The 25,010-nt window shown below is 42.9% G+C and overlaps 1 protein-coding gene across 2 annotated transcripts in view; it reads right to left on the bottom strand.

The window, feature by feature from the left end:
- The window catches only part of ASTN2 (astrotactin 2), a 349,199-nt gene that overhangs the window by 103,668 nt on the left and 220,521 nt on the right, over positions 1–25,010 (bottom strand). For both annotated transcript variants that reach the window (XM_083161032.1, XM_083161033.1), the window contains 3 exons: positions 22,685–22,809; positions 21,672–21,776; positions 20,825–21,004 (listed from right to left, as the gene is read on the bottom strand). In XM_083161032.1, coding sequence (XP_083017158.1) covers positions 20,825–21,004; positions 21,672–21,776; positions 22,685–22,809 — 410 coding nt within the window. The remainder of the gene's footprint in view (positions 1–20,824; positions 21,005–21,671; positions 21,777–22,684; positions 22,810–25,010) is intronic.

Below are 25,010 nucleotides of genomic sequence, written 5' to 3'. Positions count from 1 at the left end.
TTTGTCATTATTAAACTACAGTATCTCTGTAAAGAAGTAGCAATTATTTTTTTTTAACTTTTTTTTCTCGACTAGAACAAAAGCAATGGGTATAATAGTAATCGAGGGATTTCGAAATCTGCAAAAGCCGTCTTATTCCTTGACAAGCCCGGTGCGATGCATCCTCCAATGCGGTTCCCATTAAATGGAATTTCCGATGAGCATAGACACTAAAGAAGAAGCTGAATACAACTTTTTGGAGTTCACTGGTATCAATTTGTAGAAATGCTTATATTACTGCATCATCCACATCATACGGTGCATATGCACCTTCCAAGGTCATTGGTGGCGTCTTCTGGTTTGATCAATCTGAGAATATTATCAACCACATACTCCTAGACGTGGCCGCTATCTTTGTCTTTTTAAGTGCACAGTGTATGCACTATATGGCTTGCCCAGGAGGGCAAGGGAAATCATTTATGACCTAGTATGGTTGAACATTGTATAGAGTGTACCCAGCTTAAGCACCAAATTCACCGTTCCCCACCCACAACATAACGTTGCATCACCCCTATATATCATAAGGTTTTATGAGCACATCCTACTCCAAACAGGGGCAGATTAACTAAGCATGTCGAAGTGATAAAGTGGAAGCTGATAACTCGCCAGCCAATTGGCTGCAAACTGTCATTTTTCAAATCCAGCCTGTAACCTGAAAGTTAGGAGCTGATTGGTGTGCTCTCACCAACCACTTGATAAATTAAGGCTGGTAAAGTTATCTGCCACCTACTCTCTTGTGTGCTCCCACCTCCACCAGATGTGTTTCCTAGCAACATTTTTAACAACATTGCGTGTTATTTACCGTAGCTATTATCTTGTATTGGTATTGTTTATTCATGTTACCTGAAGTTTAGCCTTTTTATTTCTTCAGGCTTATATTTATTAAGTTTCGTATATAGCACACACATTTTCTGAAGCCCTTTACAGAGAATATTTGAACATTCACATCAGTCCCTGCCCCAGTGGAGCTTACAATCTATATTCCCTACCACATGTACACGCATACACAGACATTCTAGGGTTAATTTTGTTTGGAGCCAATTGACCTACCAGTATATATTTGGATTGTGGGAGGAAACCGGAGTACCCGGAGGAAAACCACGCAGGTACGGGGAGAATATACAAACTCCGCACAGTTAGAGCCATGGTGGGAATGGAACCCATGACCTCAGCGCTGTGAGGCAATAATGCTAACCATTACACCAGGCATGTCCAAACTATGGCCCTCCAGCTGTTGTGAAACTATACATCCATAGGCCATAGTTTGGACATGCCTGCATTACACCACCCATAATGCTTGATCAACATTATTTTGTTTTATGAATGATTTGTTGTGTATTGGTTTATTTAAAGTGGCCAGAATCCAAACTCCAAGTTATGGTATAAGGAGACCAGTTAGGATTGTCTTTATGTGTTTTCTCTACTCCTTTCTCAAGGCACTGAGTACACCCTGGCCTACACGATCTAGACGATCATCAATATTTTGTGTGTACATCCAGTTTTCTTTCAAAGCCTTCTAGTACAGATGTATTGAGTTGGCTGTGCTTCTATGGCAGATGTAATATATCTGATAGACATTCTGTTAATAATGTGTGATGTGTACAGATAATTTGACAGTGTGTTCAGAGATATTGCTGGTAGCTCACACTCCTCTAAACAGACTTATTGTTCAGATAGCAATGATTGTTCATTGTGTTTTCTTTAACGTTAGGAAAATCGTCAGGTTGAACGGCAGTTACATTGTTCAAGAATGTAACCCACGTAGAATAAGCAACTCCATTGTGATTCTGCAAATACAGTAGTTGCGGGACAAAAAACAGAGAGTTGTAGTAAATGGAGTGCAGTCAAAAGAGGGAAAGGTTACAAGTGGAGTACCCCAGGGATCTGTACTTGGACCAGTGCTTTTTTACTATCTTTATTGGTGATATTGCAAATGGAATTGAGGGTAAAATGTGCCTTTTTGCAGATGACACAAATGTATGTAACAGGGTAGACACACCAGGAGGGGTAAAACAAATGATCGATGAAGGAAAACAAGTGGGGCAATAGTTAATGCCCTAACTGAGTAAGATCGCTTAGAAAATGCCCCTAAATCGCGTGTGTAGGCCCCATATTGTTTTGATTAATTATACTGCTGATTGTTTTACAGTTTTGCAAGTGTCTTGTAATTACCTGGATAACCAAAATCACATAACTTATAGTGAGCAGCGAGGCATTGGAACGCCCCCTCTCTCACCCTGCACAATCAGCATAAAATCCTGTATCCTCGTGCATACACAAGAAACGATTGGTACACATCGTTAACGATTGGTCTGATTTTTTTGCATGCATGAAAGATCATCAACCTCTACCAACGACCGGCGGGTACGCGCATCGTCTTCTATATCGTTCATACACACGGAACGATTTGAGCAATTGGCCATTTCAATCGATCAGGAACGCCCAGATCTTTTGCCAAATCTAACCTTCAATGTCACTTAACACATATGATGAACAAATATGTGCATTACCAAAATGTCCCCACTATGTACTAACTGTAACTCGTGGGGACAGCAGTGGTGATAATTGCTGTCCCTGTGAGTTACATCCCCAGGGTCTTGGTGAATTCACATTTTTGGAAGACGACTCCTGGGATTCTGACAGAGAGCGCCTCTGGAGACATAAACCAACATGGCCAAAAGCTTAGCTCAATGAGTTAGTTACATAATAGTCAGACTTCTAGTTCCATGGATAATAATTGACACTGTCTGCAGCACTCATTAGGGGCCCTACACACATAGCGATTTTTAGCCATTTTCTAAACGAACTGATTAGATTGATTAGTAAATTACCCTATATCACTGTGTGTGCAGGGACCAGCATTAGCGGTGCATGTTCCCGCGCATCGCTATTGCCGGTAGAATAAAGAAAGAGCAGGGACCATAAATATTGTCATGGCCAGTGTTCTTTAACCGGAGAACACTGGTGCTGGCAGCTCCCTCAGCACACAGCGCTGACACATCCCTGTGCGTGTGCGTTGAGCAGCGCTGTGTGCTGAGCGATCTAGCATAGCTCCGATCGCTCAGCACACTCACTATGTGTGTAGGCCCCATCAGTTTTCCACAAGTGGGAATAATTTTATAAAAAAAATGGGCTAATATCTTGAGTAAGGCAAGAGTAATACTAACTTTTAATATATTTATTTATTTTATAGGCCAATATGTGAAGTACAGTTCATTTTTATTTAATTATTCCAATAACATTTTATTACGCAGTTTTTTTTTTGTCCATAGGTAATTAAACCGCATCCAGCTACAGTAGCTGTACATTCTGATACAATAGTCTATGGGGGTGTATTCAATCCCAGGTGATATTTCCGGTATGCGGAAATATCGTCAGTTTCCGTCAAGATCAAATTGACATTCGACCGATGCAATGTCAGGTCCATTTTTCAGATTGTCGGAATAGATTGCCACCATTGGAAGGTCCGTGGATCAACGAAAACGGCCACTGATTCAACAATCCAGCTTCCATTTTCAGATTCGGGCAAGATTGAGTACAACCCTAAATGCCTTATGTGAGGGATCCTTATTTGGCTGTCCCTTTCCCTTCCCTCATTTTACACTTTCCTGGATATAAGTGTTTTCAGGTCCTTTGAACAACTTTTTCCCCTCTTATAGTTAAAAATGACTACAGCTGAATTGTGGTTGCATTTCATATAAACAAGGTAAGAAATCTGAAGGCCAACCTTGTTATAGGAGCATGGTACTAAGCGGCTTCATTGAACAATAATGTTAGTTGTAATAAATAAAAGCTGTCTACGAGCAAATGGCAATGTTCTGATGCTGAAAGTTTTTCTAGGCTAAAAGCTGTGTTTTATACCAAAGATAATTACTGTAAGATTGCACTGCACTAGTCTTCTCGAACTGGGGACAGCTTTAATCAATCAACACTTCAAGATGGTTGATATCTCCTAATCAAAACATGTCACTGTGGGTGCTGGATCTTGATCAGGACATTTTGGTTTTCTTAAAAGTGACTAATTAAATTGAGCATTTATCAAAACCGATTTCTGCAAGAACTCTTTTAACCCTAAAGAAAATAGATAGGAAACTAATACAAGTGATATTACCCCCTTTCACCATAAATGTATATACTGTAGTGTTTCAAGAGTAGTTGAATATACGTTAAATAGAAAGGATGAAGTTATTCTTGTTTACTAAAATTTAATGTCAACATAACTACGGTGAACTAGGTGACACCAGGTAGAAGGTCCACTTAATAGCCCATAGCTTCAGGGAAGGGTTTCTACCCAATCCCTTGCGGAAACATGGTAGATGGAATGGCAAAGTGGCCATCTGTCTAGTGCTGAAAGCCCCATCTTCTAGGACACTGTACCAGTCAGGTTCCAAAACCTTGAAATAGATAATTTCATATGTCAAGCCCTTGATTCGTTTTATGATGTAACAGAAAAAAAAAAACTATACAATTGTCAGATAAATCTTTCCATGAAAAACTTAAAATGGGTATAAGTGAGGTGTAGGAGCCATAAAGCACAATCCGTGCTCTGATCGGTGTTTCCATCATCTGGAATGTCTCATTGATGGAGACTGGAACTAACTAGAACCACCAGTTCCTATTGGCAACTGGTGACTACAGAGAATGTAAGAGGGCTTTGTAGTTCTCCAGTATACAAACCTCTAATAATATGGCCCTAATATAGATTGGGAATCCCTGCAATATATTATACACTTACACAATCCTTGTTATTTAAATGGCACAACTAACTTCACATGACCTTGTATTTGTTCAGTTGGGTTCCACACCATTTTTGCTATTTAGAAGATACAGTAATATTACTAAATAGAATCTAGCATGGGAGAGAAGTGGCAGATATGCGTTTGTGTAGTACTGACATAAGTGGCAAACCATAATATGTTAATATATATATTTTTTTTTAACAATTCCTATGCTCAATGCCATAATATGTATGCTTAGATAATTTAAGGTCCGAATTCATCCCGATGGTGGAGGTCTGCCCATGTGCAAAACCCCACAGAGTTTACTTTGGTAAATATTTAATTTGCTGGGGACGCTTGCCTGATTGACAGAAGGGGTGGGAACCCGGCTTTCCATGGGCATAGTGCCAAAAACAGTGGGCGCACCCATAGAAACGCTAGACAGGCCCCTTGGAATGAAGGCAGGCCCCTCGCTGCTCAGTGTGGGTGGCTGATGTTAAATAACACCAACCCCCCCCCCCCAATTCATTGGGAAGTGTTCAAACGAAAAGTCCTGGCTTTTTTTTTTACGATCAGAGGAAAAATCATTCACTGGCTTTTGTCCGGCTGCATGCAACTGGGTGTGTAAGCTCACAGAGTAGCGTGGGGATCCTGGCGGTAGGGTGGGCGTGCATTTGCTGGGGCAAAGTTTACCTGCTCGCTATTCAGCGAATATATGCAGTTTAGCAAGCAGGTCTGAAAAGGGGAGATGTAGCACACATTGGAAAGAGATACTCCACTGACCAATCAGCTTCTAACTCATTTTACAGGCTGTGATTGAAAATGACAATTAGAAGCTGATTAGAACTGTATCTTTTTCCAAAGCAGGATACATCTCCCCTTGGTAGTAAAGCAAATATTAGTGGCTGTGGTTCCATTACACATAATTGCTGTGTTTTTGCAGCGGAAGAGCAGATGTATAATTCTATTCTATAAAGCACAAGGCAAAGACCGGGATGCCAGACTTTCTTATTAAAAACGTAACCTAAATCAATACAACCTGAAAACAAACAGGAAAAACAACCAGCCTCTTCCTTACATGTTGTCTAGGACAACTTGTGCTTTTAGTGTTAATATGTCTTATTGATGTGGCATCAATAAATAGCGTACCTCAATGTTCAACAGTATCTTTTTTTTTTTTTTTTTTACTTCAGTTATCAGTGTAAGGTTTTGACATTTTGGTTAAGTGACAAATTTCATGAATTACTATAGGAAAGTATCCCTGCAAAAAAATACAGAATACCAAAAAATCCCACCAATCTTAATCATAATTACCCACTGTGTTCAAGCAACAGGAAACATCAGACAACACATGAAATAATACAAATGAGGGTGGATCAATCAGTACCTGTGTTTGAAGACAGGTGGCGTTGCTCCGAAAAGTTGGTATTACAATCGTGTACTACCATCTTTCAAACAACGCCATACCAAATTTCAGATTGATTCATACAGATGGAGCTGCTCTCATTCAGCAGGAAGCTGGCGATAGAATCGCCAGCCCCCGCTATCCGACGGAAGGGGGCGCACATGCACAAGACTTTTTACGTGCCTCATTCTGACTGCGTTCTCCGCCGCCGCTCCCCACCAGATGGAGGGCCTCTCTGCTGGATCTCGCGTATGAGAGGCGCTCCATTTGTAGGTTAGTTTTTTTTCCACCACAAATTATCACCGCATCCACCGTACTCGCCCGACTTCTTTCTGTTTCATAACCTGAAAACATGGCACGCAGGAGAATTTTTTTTTTAGCTCAAACGAGGAGGTCATTGTCAAGACAAGCCTACGTTTGACAAATCATATTTTTTAGAGGGTTTAAAGAAATGGCAGGGGCGTTGGGAGAAGTGTATTGCAGTGAAAGAAGATTATGTTGAAAAAGAGATAAAACATTTTGTGAATTTTTCGTCGTCATTCTAAACACAGGTACTTATTGATCCACCCTCGTATTTAAAACACATATGCATTTATGGAGACACTGGGAGGTGAATAAGATCAGCAGTACTGTAAACCATAGGAGGAGCACTTTGCTTTGTTTTTTGGTACCAGTCTTCATTTTAACTCTTTGGACCCGCGGGAGTGCGCATCGTCTGCACACGAAGTGCACACAATTCGTTGCACGGCCAGTCGAGATTGGACGGTTGGGTCCAATCTCGTTCTGGTGTATGGGTGCCTTAACATAGAGATGCAATCTAATTCTTGTCCAGTTTCCAGATCTAGTAAGAAGGATATGAATATAAACAAGAAATAAATCCAAATCTGTACAAAGTTTCCACCAAAAAAAGCCAATACTAAAAAGTTACCAATTTTTAAGGGGTGATTATACGATACAGCTCTCTCTCTAAAAAATTTTTATAATTTCTTACAGCGGCAGTCCCTCCCTGAGTATAGACATGTTGCATATTATTTTAATCAACAGATGCTGCTTGTGCATCATAGATAATATGCATTTTAACAGGAAAAGTCACATAGAGCTCATTTGTTCCATGTTTTGAAACCTTGTTTCATGCACAAATAAAATATATTTGTGTGTATTTCATGTCTTATGCTGCCCATACACATGTGCGATTGCATTCGATGCAATCTCGGGTTCGATTTCCCTTGAAGCTCAGCATTCGATAAATCGCATGAAAAAAGCATTTTAGTGCATTCGATTTTGCGTTTGATCATGGGATTTATCGAATGCACCGTTCGATAAAAAAAAAGAGGAGGGGCCAGGAAGTGACCAGAACTCTTCAAGAATCGCACGTCGCCGTTTAGAAAAATCGCATGCGCACAAAACCGCATTTGACCGCACATACAATTCGAGAAATATATGCAGCACATGTGACTGTGAGATGCGACATTCGAGTGGCTTGGCCGCGCATTGCGTCAAATGGTACACATTTTGTGCGATATCTCACAAGTGTATGGGCAGCATTTGATGTGCTTATACAACATAAATGCAAGATACCTCAAGATACTTCATTCAAATATAAAAATAATCAAAAATACAGAATAATCCGGTTTTCAAAATGCTTCAGGACCTGGGCAGTTTGGACAAGGGATCCTCAACCTGTATGCCGACAATGGCCCTTATTCTGAATCGAGCGGTACGGCCCGCGTGCGGCCGTACCGCCGATGTTTTCAGTCTGCACATGCGCAGAGGTCAATCTGCGCATGTGCAGGCGAAATCGCCGCACATAACGTTTCTACGCCGCAAAGGGGGCGTATAGGGGCGTGAGGGGCTTCATACCCTCATTTCCCTATGCATACGCCCCGCGTTTCATGGGCGTTCCCATGCAAACACGGGGCGTATGCATGGTAATGAGGCTATGACGCCAGTGATGGGGGCGGAAAGCTGACATCGCCGGATGTCGATTGTCCGTGTGCTCTCAGCTTGCGGGAGCTGGTGGGGCGTGCGGCCCTGCCTTCGATGGTCGCCGACCATCGAATGCAGGGGGCAGCTCCCACCATGGTGGAGGCGTACGCCCCACCATTTTCATGCGGATCGCCAGCCGTCCGTGTACGGACGGCCGTGGCGATCCGTATAGTAGGCGGGGATTGGTTGGTGCGGCCGGAGCCCCGTATGCGGCTCTGGCCGCACCGATCAGAATAAGGGCCAATAACACAATGCACATTGACTGAAATATACTTAATTGTTGAGCAGTGATAGTAACTCCCTTGAGTGTTTTAATTACTAGTATTATGTTTTGTTTGTCTGCAAGGAAAGACATATCATTGACAGTAGCATTAAAATTTTAATTGGAATTGGAGCCAAAATCCATTAGCCTATTTTCAGCTTTTAAATGTCTTTACTAACCTCAGGAATTATATATGAGGTTCCAGAGCCTGGCACTGATTTGCTGCAGTACTGTATGTTGAAAACACAGTATGACAGTCATCGTTCTTAGCTACTACCAGATAATACAAATATTAGCACATTGGTGGAAATTTACTAAGATGGGCGTCCTATTTCGGAGGGGATGTTGCTATAGGCAACCAATCAGATACTATCGATTACATTCAAGAGGGTGATAAATAAATAAGTAGATTCTGATTGGTTGCCTATAGCAACATCCCATCTGAATTAGAACTCTTGTCTTAGAAAATTTCCCCCATTGTGACAAGTACAAGATCATGAAACCTTACTTATCCCAAAGACAATACATGTTTTGTAAAACTATCTATTTATTAATATTACAGCTGGTGGACATTTCCCCACATCTAATGCTGCCCATACACTTATGCGATCGGATTGGATGCAACATTGAAGTGCGATGTCCATAGAATCTGATCGCAGCTTATGGAGCAAAACTTGCCCCCCTTTCAGCTAGCAGGCGGCGGGGGTCAGCGGTGGTGGCAGAATTGTTTAAAACGCTGGCCAGCCCGTTGATTGGCTGAGCTCTCTCAGCCAATCAGTGGGCTGCCCAGTGTTTTAAATAATTATGTCGCCGCCGCTTACCCCCGCCACCCTCTGGCGCTACGCCTCTGCCCATCCTCTTCCATGCCGTCAGCGTTGCCTCCGGCTCCCTCTCTCCAAACCCCACGCCATCTAAAGTCTTCCCTCCACCCGCGGATTGCATTCGAGCGATCGCATGTGGTTAAAAACCACAAGTGACCTCTCCTGCAGTTCGATAGATATTATGTGCAGCACATAAGATCTATCGACGCAACATTTAACAGTGTGCCCATGCATTGCGTTGAATGGTCCCTTAAAAATACATACAATCATTTGATTTATCGGTCGAAATTGAATGATTGCATGCAATATATCACAAGTGTATGGGCAGCGTAACACTTCTTCTCACTGCCCATTACTGCTACAGCTGCATCTGTCTAGCAAGTGCCTTGAGTCCTGTTTGAGAAAGTGCGCTATATAAATAAAACTTACTTACTAGCAAAGCAGCTGCAGCCGCTCATTGGGCAATGAGAGACTGGAGTCTGCCACTAAGCAGTCTCCCTTACTGAAGGATGTGCTGCTACGGTTCCCTGCTATACAGACCTGGCCAAAGCAGTAGTGGGCAGAAAGGAGAAGTCTTACAGATTGGCCTCCGAAGCAAAGCACCTTCCCTCCTAGAGCTGCCCCAGTGCTGCGCATATTAGTTTGTTAGAAAAAAAGTTTGGGGAGGGGGCATTACTTCCTGATTTGGTCAAGCTTGCAGTATCATGGCCCACCTTAGGACTCAACAGCGCTGCCTGTAGGATGGGTTTTCTTGAGTAAACATAAGCCAAGCCGTGGCTTCAGAGACTACAGGGGAAATGCTTCCCTTGTTTCCTTACTTAAAACCAAGGTCTCTAAAATGTCCTTGAACATATAGTGCCAATTTTCACAGGATTTTGAAAAACCCCGCAGTCTCAATATTGTTCCTATTCAATTGCCTCTAAGAAAATGAGCTGCCCGAAAATTCTATAGAATAATTTTTTTCTTGCAGCTTCAGAGCAGGTCCAGTTTTAAAATGTTTAGGTAAAAATGTCTGGATTTGCTGCTGTACTTCTCTCCCCTTCACCCCGATGACTAAATTGAAGTTAACAATCACCTTAGATTTAAAAAAGTCCTCAAAACAATTTTCTTTTTTAATATATTTATATACAGGAAATTTATTTGAAGTATTTATTTAACAAAAAGTATTTTTTTTTTTTTTACAATTTTTGTTTACAGTTCTTTTTTAAATTTGTCTTACAATTACCCCAACATTTTTTTTTTTTTTTGCAATTCCCTTAATTTCTTTGTAATTAAATTTGTAATCATTTCAAGATTTTTTACTTAAAAAAAAAAATCCACAAATCAGCTGTTTAATGACAACCAAAAGATAGCAAATTTCATCCTGTCGACATCTACAAGGATATCTTCTCGGCAAATGACTCCTTTGTCAGTGAATGCAATTCATGTTTCTTAAAGATAAAGGTCTCCCAGATACAAGAAGACCTAACACTGCTGGAATCTTTCATAAATATGTACATCATGTGGGAAATGTAATAGGATGAGAGATTCAGAAAGTGAGAGATTTGGTAAGAAATCTCCAGTTTGATTTTGCAGTGTAAATGATTGCCGCTTTAAAAAAACTGGAAATTTCTTTCCAAATCTCTCACTTCCTGAATCTCTCACCCTATTATTATTTTACCTCATATTTCTTTGTTGAAGAGGTTTATTGTACCTGTTCCTTTAACGAGCTTACAGTATATATTTTTTTTTACATGATGGTCTAGATTCTGGTTTACAGTCCTGTTTTTGAAGGTACAGATTTTAGCCCTATCCAGTTATTACAAAAATAATAATAAATGGCTTCCCGGCAGGAGTAAAACTCTTGTGTAGATCTATCTTTTTATTTTTCAGGCTTAATTAGTTGAGAGATAATTTTGACAAGGCTTTGGAGGATATTTTATCATTTTTTATGAACCTACTTTACACAACACCATCTATAAATCTATTTCAGAGGCAAAGAATTGTGTTTTTGCTATTTTTTCTTGAATATAAGCCCTCGTCATTCGAAAGTGGTTTCTAGATTCCACCTAAATCAAGAATTATTTTTACTTTTTTAATATGGTGTTCCTCCTTGGAAGTAGACATGTTCCTTGCTCAGTGTTACCTGGATAGAAACTCATATATTAAGAAGAAAGATGACGCTTTTTTTTTAATAGATGATTCTCAATAGAGCTGTTGGCTAGCAAGTAAACAAACTATTACCAGATGGATCACTTCAGTTATACTTCAGGGATGTCCTTTATATTAGTTTTGGAAACCAGTCTCCGGAGAATATTAAGGCTCATTCTACTGTTTCAATAGTATTGCATCCAAAAAAGCTGGTTTTGGATTTACTATTTTGCGCTTGATAAATTTAATGCATATTTTCCTTAGGGGCATCTTTGGAATATGTACAGTGCAATGTCCCCAACTGGATGAAAAGCTGGAGTTTTGTACTTGTGTTTAAGACATTTGTCCTTTTGAAGGAGACTGCTTTACTTGAGCTTTACGCTGTTTTGTTGATTCCGCTGATTATTTCAATGTATGTTTCCTTGTTCTTCAGTGTTACTGTCAAGGTCTCCGTTAACAATCGAGATGTTATCCACATGTGTACGCAATTCAAACATGCTGCCTAATTACTGACAATTAACTCAGAGAAGAGGATTTAAGTTAACTATTATTTTTGCATAATGTATCAGAAAATAAATAGCAAAAAAATGCTGCCCGCATACCGAATCCCTCCCAGCAATGCCACTGCAAAAACGTCAACTGCATCGCTATTAATTGAGTGCTTTGCTGTACAGTAAAGTGTTCGCATGTTAAGGGTAGTGTGCAGCCGACCTACGAAGCCAAGTACATGATCGCTTTGTTTCTGGTCGTAGAGGCTACATAAAACATCACACGGCAGTCCCTGATATCAAGTTGATTGTTTATAGTGTTATAAAAACGTTGTATTTGCAAGTATTGATAGAAAGCTGAGTGGAGAAGTGAAGAGCGAGATTGTACATCAGTGAATGTGTGGGGAGGGGCAATGTCCAATAGGAAGAGGGATGTTATGTTCGGTCCAATGGGGAGCATCATAATAAACTGTAAAGGTGAATATACCTTTTAGTGTGTGAGCTTCTATAAGTGTGCACATTCTTTTCTGGGGAGTGGCGTGCTAGAGAACACATGAGGTTAAGGGCCTTATTCAGAACTGATCGCAGTACAAATTTGTTCTCAAAACCATGTGCACTGCAGGTGGGGCAGATGTAACATTTGCAGAGAGAGTTAGATCTGGGTGGGGTGTGTTGAAACTGAAATCTAAACTGCAGTGTAAAAATAATGCAGCCAGTATTTACCCTGCACAGAAACAAAATAACTCACCCAAATCGAACTCTATCTGCACATGTTACATCTGCCCCACCTGCAGTGCACATGGTTTTGCCCATTTTAAGAACAAATTTGTACTGCAATCAGATCTGAATAAGGCCCCCATACACTATGCGATTTTCGGCCAATCTCATCCGATTTCGGCCCTTTGGGCCGATAAATCGGGTGAAATCGGCCCAAAATCGCATGTGTTTGACATCTGATCTGATGCGCGGTCCCGCGCGCATCGGATCACGGCGTCGGACCTACGGAACATAAGATATATCAGAATCTGAGCCATCATGGATGCTTTTTAGCACTCACGATGTTCAGATCCGATATATCTTTATATACAGCCCCCCTGTCTTACTAGCAGCGCCCCCCCCTCGCATTGACGGCTCCCTGCGGAGGTAGTGCAGGCGGGGACCACAGGCGTCGCAGAGCAGAGACCGTCGGCGCGGCGGGAGAATAGGAAGAAATCCTATTCAAAAGACCGGGCGGCCGCTGCGGGTGGCCGCCTAGTCTTTTAAATAAGATTTCTTTCTATTCTCCCGCCGCGCCGACAGTCCTTGCTCTGCGACGCCTGCGGTCCCCGCCTGCACTAACTCCGCAGGGAGCCGTCAATGCGGGGGGGGGGGGGGGGCGCTGCTAGTAAGACAGGGGGGCGCTGCAGGGGACACAGAGTTGGCAGTAACAGAGCCGGGCAGGAAAAGCTGTCAGCGCTGGGAAAAAAAAGCCCATACAATGAATGGGCAGCCTGTGATTGGCTGAGCGCTCTCTCAGCCAGTCACCAATTGGCTGAGAGAGCGCTCAGCCAATCACAGGCTGCCCATTCATTGTATGGGCTTTTTTTTCCAGCACTGACAGCTCCCGCCTCCCCCTGCCCGGCTCTGTTACTGTCCCTTGCAGCGTCCCCTGCACGCTGCCTTAGCAGCGCCCCCCACCAGCAGCCCTGTTCTGCAGCCCCCCCTTCCCCCCCCTGCTCCCCGAGTTTACATGTGATAAATCAAGACGATTTATCACATGTAAAATATGGCACATCAAGTGCCAATCTAATCAAGCTCCCCCGGGGAGCTGCCGGGGAAGTCGGGGGCCTTAAATGTTGCTAGGTAATCTAATCTGATCAGGTCTGGCATTCCAAGACGATGCACATTGTTTTTGGAGTAAGTGCATTTTGACTTTTGAATATGTGGTATATATTGAAGTCATTTTTTTTATTCACTTGTATGGCAATTGTTTTTAAGTGCTGCTTATTTTGTTTTATATTTGTGTTGAAACTGAAACTAAATTGCAGTCTAAAAATAAAGCAACCAGTGTTTACCCTGCACGGAAACAAAATAATTCACTCAAATCTAACTCTCTCTGCGCATGTAACATTTACCCCACCTGCAGTGCACATGGGTTTGCCCCAGGGCATAAAGTGGTCATAATTTCTCTATGCCAGCTAATTACACCCCCTCCCCTCCCCCCCATTAGGCAGATACAGGGCCAGTGGTAGGATTTTTTGGCATTCCACTACAAACTAGAATGCTTTTTTGTGAGAATTACTGTGCAGGGCCAATGTGGAGAATAAAATGTTCCACCTCACCATTAGAGGTGGTGGAACTCAGTTCCACCCCATTCCCCCTCACTTTAACCCCTAGTTTGCCCATTTTGAGAACAAATTTGTCCTGGGTCTGAATTAGGCCCCAGATGTCTGATTCTGATTTGATAATGAAGCATTCTGCACTGCATTTGGGCAGATGTGCACAGAGAGATTTTGATTTGGGTGGGAAGTGTATCTAAATCTAAATTTCAGTGTAAAAAAAAAAAATATATGTTTAGCATTTGTGGGCTATATGTAATCACAGCTAGTATGTACACAGAAAAAAAAGGTACTTGTTTAGTTTCACGGTGGCAGCTGTACGCTATGTTTTCAAGGTAGCTTAAGCTACGTTGTCAGCGTAGCCGCCGCCGTGAAACTACACTGGGAGCAGGGTGGTTGGTGGCAGAGGGAGCAGGGTGGTGGGTGTTTTGTTTTATACTTACCGTCCTCCGGTCGGGGATCCCCGCGGTCGACGCTAACTCCCTGGCAGCAGCTTTCAGTCCCCCTCCTCCGGCAGTCACTCCCCGGCACCAGCAATGTACATAATTCTGCGTATTGCAGCTGGGGGAGCATCACATGGTTTCCCTGCTCCCCCAGCGACAGTGTGGGGAGCGTATCCATGCTCCGAGCTCAGTGGCTCGCTGAGCTCGCCACACTTTATAAAATCATCTCCACGCCGACGTGGAAACTGGGGGTATGAGGTGGATTTTGGGGATATTAACCATTGTATAGTTTCAGGGCTCCAGCAGCACTTACGTAGTTTACGTAGGCAGCATAGTGCTGTATTGGTATTCTCAATACAGCACTACGTAAACTACGTAACTGCCGCCGTGAAACTAAACAAGTACCACATTTTTTTTGCATATTTGCTTACCCTTGCATGGCAACATGGTTTGTTCCAGATACAAAGTTACTTGCATTGGTGACTAGTGTGAAAAATAGATTCCACTGCTGCGTGCTAATGTAGTGTAGACAGAAGACGCTGGGTTCTGATAAATAGTGTAGAACAGGCATGTCCAACGTTGGCCCTCCAGATGTTTTGAAACTACACATCCCAGCATGCTTTGCAATAGTTTTAGCATTCTCTAATTGCAAAACTGTGGCAAAGCATGCTGGGATGTGTAGTTTCATAACATCTGGAGGGCCAACGTTGGACATGCCTGGTGTAGAATATAAATATAAAATTCCACAGGCTAATGTAAAAAACCAACTTCAATTCTTGTGGCTAGACGGATGGACTGCAAATCCAAAATCCTGATGGCTAGATTGGAAAGTAGTATACTAACCGTGGGGCTAGGGCCTTATTCAGGTTCACTCGCCCCCCCTGCGTGTTCGCGCAGGGGAGCTATGTTTTGCAACTGCGCGTGCGCATAGTTAGCTATGCGCATGTGCAGCCACTGTGTGTGAGTGGCCGCGGCAAATAGATTATTCGCCGGGCGCTCGCACACAACAGTGTGGGCGGGGGGTTGCGGGCCGGGGGTATGCCCATGGGAACGCCCAGTGTTTCATGGGCGTTCCCATGAAACTTCTGGGCGTTCTCATGGTAATTCCCCGATGACATCAGTGGTTGTCAGCTGCCCGCACGCTTCTCGTACAGGCACTCGCAGATATAAGACACCAAAGAGTCAACCAGAATAAGGGCCCTAGTTTAAAGGAGAGGGTTAGGGTATAGGGGGTCCACAATGTCTAGGTTGACCACGAAAGTGACTAGGTCGACACCTAAAAATGGTTTACATGCCATAGGTCAACACAAGCTTTTAAGGTCGTAATTGACATGGTAGACGAGTTTTTCTAATTTTTTGGGTGTCGACCTGGACATGGACACCGTATAAATGTACCACGTCTGCTCGCCATGCTTTGTGTGGCACACTATTATTTTTTTACTCTATTCCCACTTGAATAATAAAGTATGAACCAAGTTGGTCTAAACCAGGGGTGGGGAACCTTTTTTGTGCCAAGGGCCGTTTGGGGGAAAAAATACTTTGGGGACTATGAGTAGAAATATCTCTTACAAATTCCCCTGCTGCAGCCGCCCCACGCTCCGGCGGCTGCCGCTGAATAGGACTGACAGTCTCCGGCTGCTGCCGCTGAATAGGACTGACAGTCTCCGGCTGCTGCCGTTGAATAGGACTGACAGTCTCCGGCTGCTATTGATTAAGAGGAATCTCGCGAGAACTACCGACCTCTTGCGAGAATTCGGTGGGAGGGCCACTCAGACCGGCTACGGGGGCCGCATACGGCACCCGAGCCTGAGGTTCCCCACCCCTGGTCTAAACTAAAATAACTTTAAAAAGTCATGTTGAATTCTTTGAGTTTCAACCATGTTGACCTTCTGTTAATGTTAACCATTTTTAGGCGTCATCCTAGTCACGGGGGCGACCAATAGTGGTCAACCTAGTGGCTGTCAACCTAGACATTGTCGACCCAGGGACTGGATACCAAATGGAATCTGAACCTTACTATCCTTTATTACCTGACCACTTGTTGCCAAAAGCAAGATACCAGTGCTATACTATAGTACAGTAGGTTACAAATAATCAATAAGAAATGTATAAAAACCTTAATTTATATAAAAAAAAGACCCTTAGTAAACATATCCCTTGAGTTTCACTGAGCTTCTCGTCATCATTCCGTCAGGTACAGATTATCACTAGGTCCAATGCCACGGCCTACTGATTCTGGGCAATAGGACGCACATTTGTGCCGCACACAGATAATCTATAGAAAGCACATGTCTAACATTCAATGGCTTCTCTAGCACTGAAAGGGTTAATATTTTTCTATTGTCAATCATATGGGTTAATGCCGTCAAACAATCCCTACAGGCTTCTGGGCTTGTTTAGAACAGCCAGAGGCAAATTTATAACATTTTAAAATTCAAATTTATAAAATTATGCAGTTCTTACAAAAAATGAAATAGTAATATTTGCAAATAAATAAAAAATACACGGTATAAAAATTCTGAATATGAAATGACATTCCAGTTATAGACACTGCGCCTGGGGCTACCATTGGCACGGAAGAATGGGCAACTGAAAATTCGATTGAGTTCCCAAAAGTGTGATCTGGTATTGTTAAAACTTCCTATTAAACCCCACCTATCTCCACTACACACTGCCCCGGAGCTCATCTTCAGATGATGTCCTTACAGTGGTCAGCTAGTTTTTACAACCCGAGGGTCTTAAATCTCGTTTTAATCCCAAATGTTTAATATAAGGTATTTTTCTGCTGCGTACCTGATAAACTCTGTCTATGTTCTGTTGCTTGGTTAAGCATATACTAATTTCTCCCATTCTGTTTGTCACAACTTAAACATCCTAGCAACTCAGGTGTGACCTTGTGTTTGCATGAAAGTTAACACTTAACTAAACCTGAAATACCAACTCGGAGACTTAAGTTTGGCAGAAAGTGTTAGCTGTATTTATTAAAGCACTTTAAACTAATTAATTAGTAATTAATGAATTCATGGTGGCCAAGAAAGAATGGCTAATTATTAAATCTCCACCCACAACTATCCTACCTAATCAACAAATATCATAACAACAAGCGGTATCTGCTCAGCCCTCTACATTGACTGCCCACCTGTCCGGGTGGTGTCGCTGTCCCCGATATTCCCCCCTATATTCAACGAAGGTGAGCGTACCAAAAAACAACTATATACAATGAATCATCGTTTAACGAAGCCTTAAATCAATTAACCTGCCATTCTTTCCCAGCCAAAAAAGCCAACGCAAAGAAACACCCACCCACAACGTAAGGCGAGGGAGGGCGGGAAACTCAGGAAAAAGAGGAAGACTCCTCCTCTTCCTGCAGCTAATATCCCCAGCTATCCCCATCCTTATTGGATGCCAAGTCACATGCTTCCCTAAGGTCAAGACAGCCTGGGTTGTTTAACCCACTACATGCCTATTGCAGTCATTCCGTTATTCTTATTCAACATATGAGTAGGAAATATCAGATGTGTTCCTAATATTGACATGGATTTGGGCTTAAAATAAATTGTGCATATAAAAATTATGTAAAAACAGCAAAGCATCAGAAATTTATGGGGCCAAGACTGACACAATTGGAAAGTTCCCCAGCATACACACACCTCCTTACACACTCTCGCACAGTGCCCCGTAGACACACACACACATATAAAAAGGGGTACATTAAAGATGGGATGTTGCCTATAGTAACCAATCAGAAACTACTTCTTATTTATTTAGCGCCTATTAGAAGATAACAGATAGAATCTTATTGGTTGCCCATAGCAACAGAACTCCCTTCAACAGAACTCCCATCTTTGTAAATAACCCCAGACTGTCTGCATCTTTCCCTCACAGCTCCAACTTCTCCTTCTGCTCCCTCTACAGCACTCACAGCTTACCATGCTGAGCTGCAGGCAGGAGGCGGAGGTCACAGCACAGCAGTCCATCCATTTGCACAGTCCGGATAGGGGCCAGGCCAGCTGTGCCCTGACAGGCAACCTTGAGTCGCAGTGGTATTATGAACCGTAGCTTGCAGACTGGCTGCCAATAAAGAGCTGCCACCCAGCCCCCGATCCACACTGCCACCACCCATGGCCCCTCTGAAATCCCAACCACCCCCCTTCCTGATGGTCACACTGAGACCCAGCATTTTCTAGCAGTATATTTGATGTTGCAAAGGGAACTATGGGTCTCTCCCACTGAGATGGTGTCTGGGTGTAGCATATTCCAAGCACACTACAGAAACAGATCCTGTGGTGCAGAGCCAGGCTGGCAGTACCCCTGTGTGTGTTGGCACAAACGGTCACAGAATAATCTCATCCATGGACTGATATGATATACAATATTAGAATACATGCCCCTATGAACATGCAGTATTGATGACCTAGACCAGTGGTTCTCAAACTCGGTCCTCAGGACCCCACACAGTTCACATTTTCCAGGTCACCCAGCAGGTGCACAGGTGCATTTATTACTCACTGGTGGAGCTAATTATTTCACTTGTGATTTTGTGAGGAGACCTGAAAAACGTGCACTGTGTGGGGTCCTGAGCAAAGGCGTAACTACCATAGGTTAGACACTGGGTTTTTATTTGTCAGAAAAGAGAAATCTGGCAAAAAAAGAAAGAAAAACGCTTTGTGGGCGCACTCTTTTGAAATAATTTAATTAGATGATTAATACATAACTTTTATTTTAGACTTATTTTAAAATAGGGTGGCACAGGGGGTTAAATAGGATTGAGAAAGTTAAGATGTAGTGTGATCCTTGTACTCGTGTAGTTCAAGGAAAATTCGTAGATTAATCACACCTTTAATATATCATTGAAGCACTGTTTTTATCAAGGTACAATTACCAATGATAGTAGGCAGTGAAATGATTAGGTTCTCCTCTTTGTAACTACCATAGGTGCAAGGGCTGCAGCTGCTATGGGGCCCAGAGCTGAAGGGGGCCCATCTTTACTGTATAAGTTATATTTTCTATATACATTTATCCAGTACTATTTTTCTAGAAAAATAGGTCCAGGAACTCCGGGTCTGAGGGTGGATGGATTAAGTAAAAATAGAGAGAGACAGAGAGAGTGATTTATATATTATATTTAGAAATAAAGGCACTCACAGGTGACTTTAAAATAAAACTTATCTTATGGAAAGTACATTTTGGCCCAGAACAGGTTCAGGAACCCAGTTTCTGATGATGTCACATATAATTAGAGGTTCAGGAACTGAGTTCCTGCTGGTTCCTGCTGAAAAATAGCACTGCATTTATCGCCAATATTTGGTATATAGCAGGGTTGCCAACTTTTAAATGCTCCTCTCCGGGAGAAGCCCGGAGAGGAGACTTTCCTTACCCGATCGAGGGCGGGGCTTTACTGTGATGTCATTAAGCCCCGCCCCCATTACGGGAAATAGTAGAAATGACTGATCTCTATTGAGGGGGCTCGGCTAAAATGACACGATCGTGCCATTTTAGCTCCGCCCCCTCCTCTGAGACCCGCGGATTGCGGCATTTACATGCCGCGATTCGGGGGGCTCAGGGGATCCCCCAAATTCCGATTTTCGGGAGACTCCCGGGAATTCCGGGAGGGTCAGCAACCCTGGTATATAGGGGCCCTTACAAACTTATGCTATGGGGCCTGCAAATATCTAGTTATGCCCCTGGTCCTGAGGACTGACTTTGAGAACCTATGACCTAGACCAGGGCTGGGCAATTGTGGCCCTCCAGATGTTAAGGAACTACACATCCCAGCATGCCTTGCATCAGTTTCAGCATGGCTACATAGCAAAACTAATGCAAAGCATCCTCGGATGTGTAGTTCCTCAACATCTGGAGGGCCGCAATTGCCCAGCCCTGACCTAGACGGTAGAGGTACTTTCCATCCTACAGTGAGCTGTCATTGGATATCACAGAAGTTGTCAATAGCAACCAATCAACTTTAATTTATCTAGTACAATCTATAAATTAATAAACTTGTCTTTTTTTAAAAAGATTTATCACACAGAGACACCATTGGGTATACTTCTGTTGCACTCAACATTTTGTCTTTATCTACTGTTCTTTTTCAAAACTACTGCAAAGTCCTGGGACGGGTCTAAGACGGTTTTATATAACATAAATTTACTCCTTCTGCAGTATATACTTTTTAACTGTGTCTTATAGGCTCAAGATAATATATATGATATCTTACCTTTTTGGTACTGAAGCCACAGTTGTTGCTGGACCTTCTTGCTAGGGAAACGGATGGTGCAGGTGAGCTCGGAACCATACAGTGCTTCGGAAATATAATGAGAGCCATAGATCTGTAGTATCCTCTGTAACTCTTCCCGACTGCTGTGAGGACTTATCATCTTCAGCACATTGGCAAAACCTACAAAAGAAAATCATATGAATGAACTTAGATTTCTGTTATGGTAATGCCAAAAGTAGGGGGGGGGTAATTGCCCAGGCTTGTTAGAGAGGCTTGCTGGGACCCCGAGTTTAGCTCCCAAAGTTTGTCGCCAAAGCATCAGCATGATAAGGGTCTAATTTAGACCTGATCACCGGGCAAATATGTTCTCAAAATAGCCAAAACCATGGGCACTGCAGGTCGGGCAAATATAACATGTACATGGGCATGGTGCCACTTCTGTCCTGCACATGGTGCACATTTTGGGGTGCCGCACCCTGCACCTAGATATTGTGCTAGGGACCCCCAATATACAGAGAAGCCTTGATGTGGTTTGGGGGCATATCATACACCTGCGCAGGTATATGTAACCAATATCTCTGAATTCTATTACCATGTAGTGTTCAAGATTGGTTACTAATACCATTCAGTGAGCTGTATTTTTTAACCTGCACATGGTAAAGCCATGGGCACCTTTAGAGATAGACCTGAGATTGTCCCGTGTGTATGGTCCTTAAACTAGATGCAAAGTATCTCAAATTCTGGTTAAGAATACAAATATTTAGAACATCCTGCAAACAGAAGTATTACAAATTTTTTTGAAGTTCATCATTGCAAAACAAAAGAAAGAACCCTCAAGAGAACGGACCTGTGGCCAGTGAAATTGAGTTGAGCTTCACTCGATAGAGGTTGCTGCGTACCCTCCACTGCTGGACTACCGGATATCCCATGGCCTCGTTAAATCTCACTTCACCTAAGTAAAGTGCAAAAAGGGTATTCAAATATAACACAAATGTACATGAAATATATTTGACATACTAGAATGGATACAACTATCTAGGCGTGTTTTGATTTTCAAATATTGGGGGAAATTTAATAGTATGAGAGTGTCAGAAAGTGAGAGATTTGGTAAGAAATCTCCAGGTTTTTTTGCCGCTTTAAAAAAACCTTACCAAATCTCTCACTTTCCAAATCTCTCATCCTATTAAATTTCCCCCATTGTTTTTCTGCTAAAATTAAAGATTTTGGGGGAAATAGGATGAGAGTTTCAGAAAGTGAGAGATTTGGTAAGAAATCTCCAGGTTTTTTTAAAGCCGCAATCATTTACACTGCAAAAACAAACTGGTTTTGCCGTGTAAATGATTGCCGCTTTAAAAAAACCTGGAGATTTCTTATCAAATCTCTCACTTTCTGATTCTCTCATCCTATTACATTTCCCCCCAATTGTGCAGAAATGCACAGTAGGTATTACTGGAGTCCTGCTGTTCTTAAAATCACATATATACCAATTCTTTAATTTGTTCTCCGGATATTTTTGGATCTGACAGTGTAAATTGAATCAGACCACCATGATTTATTTTGGATCAATGCCATATGTACCTACTCTAGCTGATTCCATAAAAAAGACGCGGATGAGTGGCAATGTGGTTGGGTCATTCATTTTGCCACCCCTGATGTCCGTAATATTTATCAAACTGCAACGTTAAAATACTTGAAATGTACTATGTATTACTTATATGAAATCTGAAATGCTGCATGTTGTAAATCACAATGACAGTTTTCTGAGTCTGTAAGCTGCTGTGAAAACAACATGGTTTTGTTAATTGTTCTTGAGATCTAAGAGGGCAAATTGTTCAGCACAAAGGCTCACCGCACACTTACCTGTAAGCAGTACGATGTCAGGACGCGGCTCAGATAACACTCCTCTGCATTGTTCCTCCACAGACAATGGGATAACAAGTAATCCGTCTGCCAGTTGTGGGAAATCCTTAATGACATTATTCTCCCTAGGTCAAACACAACGCGATGAGTAGATTAACGGGTTATGACTGTTTAGATACACAAATACAGTAGGTAGTAGGTAGACATTTCTCAGACTTGAAGATGCTTAAAGCTTTAAAGTTCTATGCGAACCTTAATCCTCAGCGCTGTTTAGGCGATTATCATATAAAAATGGGGTAGATCCCACTACACCCAGGCTATAGGGAAGTCGAGCCCAGAGGTCCCATTTGTATTTGAGCCTGCCAGAGCCCAATCAATATTTAAACGACAAAAGAAACACAATATGCGACTGCGCTAGATGGGTACAACAGTTGGAGTGTCTCGCGCAATTCATAAATACACAAGACACATTCTTTCAATAATAAGATACTCTTTATATACAGATGGAGTGCAGCTTATTCAGCCCTGGGCCGCCAGCCCCCGCTATCCACCAGAAGGAAGCGTGTGCGCACGAGATGCTCACGCTCCCCGTTCCGACTGAGCTCACTGTCGCCTCCTCGTCGCTCACCGTCGGTCCCGCCACCTCCCCGCACCCCCCCCCTAACCCTGCCTGTCTCCCTGACGTGGGGATGGGCAGGGATACCGATGCCCACCCCCAGCGACGGAGACGCGAGTGCGCGTGAGACGCTCGCACATTCTTGACGGATGGAGCACCTCTCCGCCAGCGTATGACAGCGTAGGGAATCTGTCCATTCCCGGCGCTAAATGAGAGGCGCTCCATCTGTAATACCAAAGAGATTTTATATATAAAAACAACAATAATAAATCCAAAATGATAAATTAATATAATTATATGTCTACATTGTCGTTATACATCTCTGGTGGGAGCGTTCCTAATTACTCTACTAACTGTTATCCAGCAATATCAGCACTGAATCACTTCCCCGTGTGCCACCTTACACGCTAATTACCCGCTGCTGCCGCTACCGTCCCCACCAATGTATATGCTTTATGGCACAGTACAGGACATTGAACCTTCCAAGTGGTGAACTATTGTTTATCCTCATTTAGTTTTGCTGGATACAGTTATATTAATTTTATAATTTCTTTATGTATTATTGTTGTTTTTATATATAAAATCGGTACTTGTGTATTATCAGGGCGCCCGGCTATGCTACGTTTTCAACGTAAGCTAAGCTACATTGTCAGCGTGGCCGGCACCGTGATAATACAGGAGGCAGCAGGGTGGTGTGGTTTATACTTACCCTCCTCCAACCCGGGCACGCGATCTACGGTGACTCCACGGCAGTCGCATTCAGTCCCCCTGCTCCGGAACTTGCAGCGGAAGCTGTACGTAATTCAGCGTAGTGCTGCTGGCGGCGCATCACATGGTTTCCCTGCTCCTCCAGCGTCACTACGCTAATTATGTACAGCGTCCGTGGCGAGTGCCGGAGCAGGGGGACTGAATGCGACTGCCGGGGAGTCACTGTGGATCGCGGGGAGAAAGCGGGGATCGACGCAGTGCCCGGGCCGGAGATGGGTAAGTATAGATCAGCCATTTTACCCTCACTATCCACGTCATACCCCCACTATCCACGTCGGCGTGAGTTGATTTTATAAAGTGTGGCGAGCCACCGAGCCCGAAGCATGGCAAGCGCATGGTGCATGGCGCTTGGTGGTTCGCTGCGCTCGCCACACTTTATAAAATCAACTCCAGCCGACGTGGATACTGGGGGTGTGACGTGGATAGTGGGGATATTAAGCATTGTGTATTTTTAGGGCTCCAGAGCCACTTACGTAGTTTGCGTAGCCAGCATAGTGCTGTATTGGTATTCTCAATACACCACTACGTCCTGTGTATTTATGAATGGCGCGAGACACTCCAACTGTTGAACCCATCTAGAGCAGTCGCACATTGTGTTTCTTTTATCCTCTATTTAAAGTCCATTAAAACATTGCAATAATTTCCCCTACAACTCAAATGACCCCTAACACTCTCTTTGTTCTCAAGAATTGAAGGAACAAGAAATAATTTGGGTGTCAAATGTATACGGGTTAAATCAGCGATGGACGCTGTTCTGGATTATTACGTAGATGAGTGATGTTTTGGGATACGGTTGTTAGGTTGACCAATAAATGTCAACAGGCCTAAGTTCGACATGGTAGAAAGGTCAACACAAACATTAGGTTGACAGTGAAAAGGCAGTAATGCTAACCCAGTGGTTTCCAAACTTTTTGAAATCCCGGCACCCTAGAGCATCAGAAT

This window comes from Crinia signifera, chromosome 9 (genome assembly GCF_055691185.1).
Source record: "Crinia signifera chromosome 9, ASM5569118v1, whole genome shotgun sequence".
Classification (NCBI taxonomy): Eukaryota; Metazoa; Chordata; class Amphibia; order Anura; family Myobatrachidae; genus Crinia; species Crinia signifera.
This window is presented reverse-complemented; position numbering and strand designations above follow the sequence as displayed.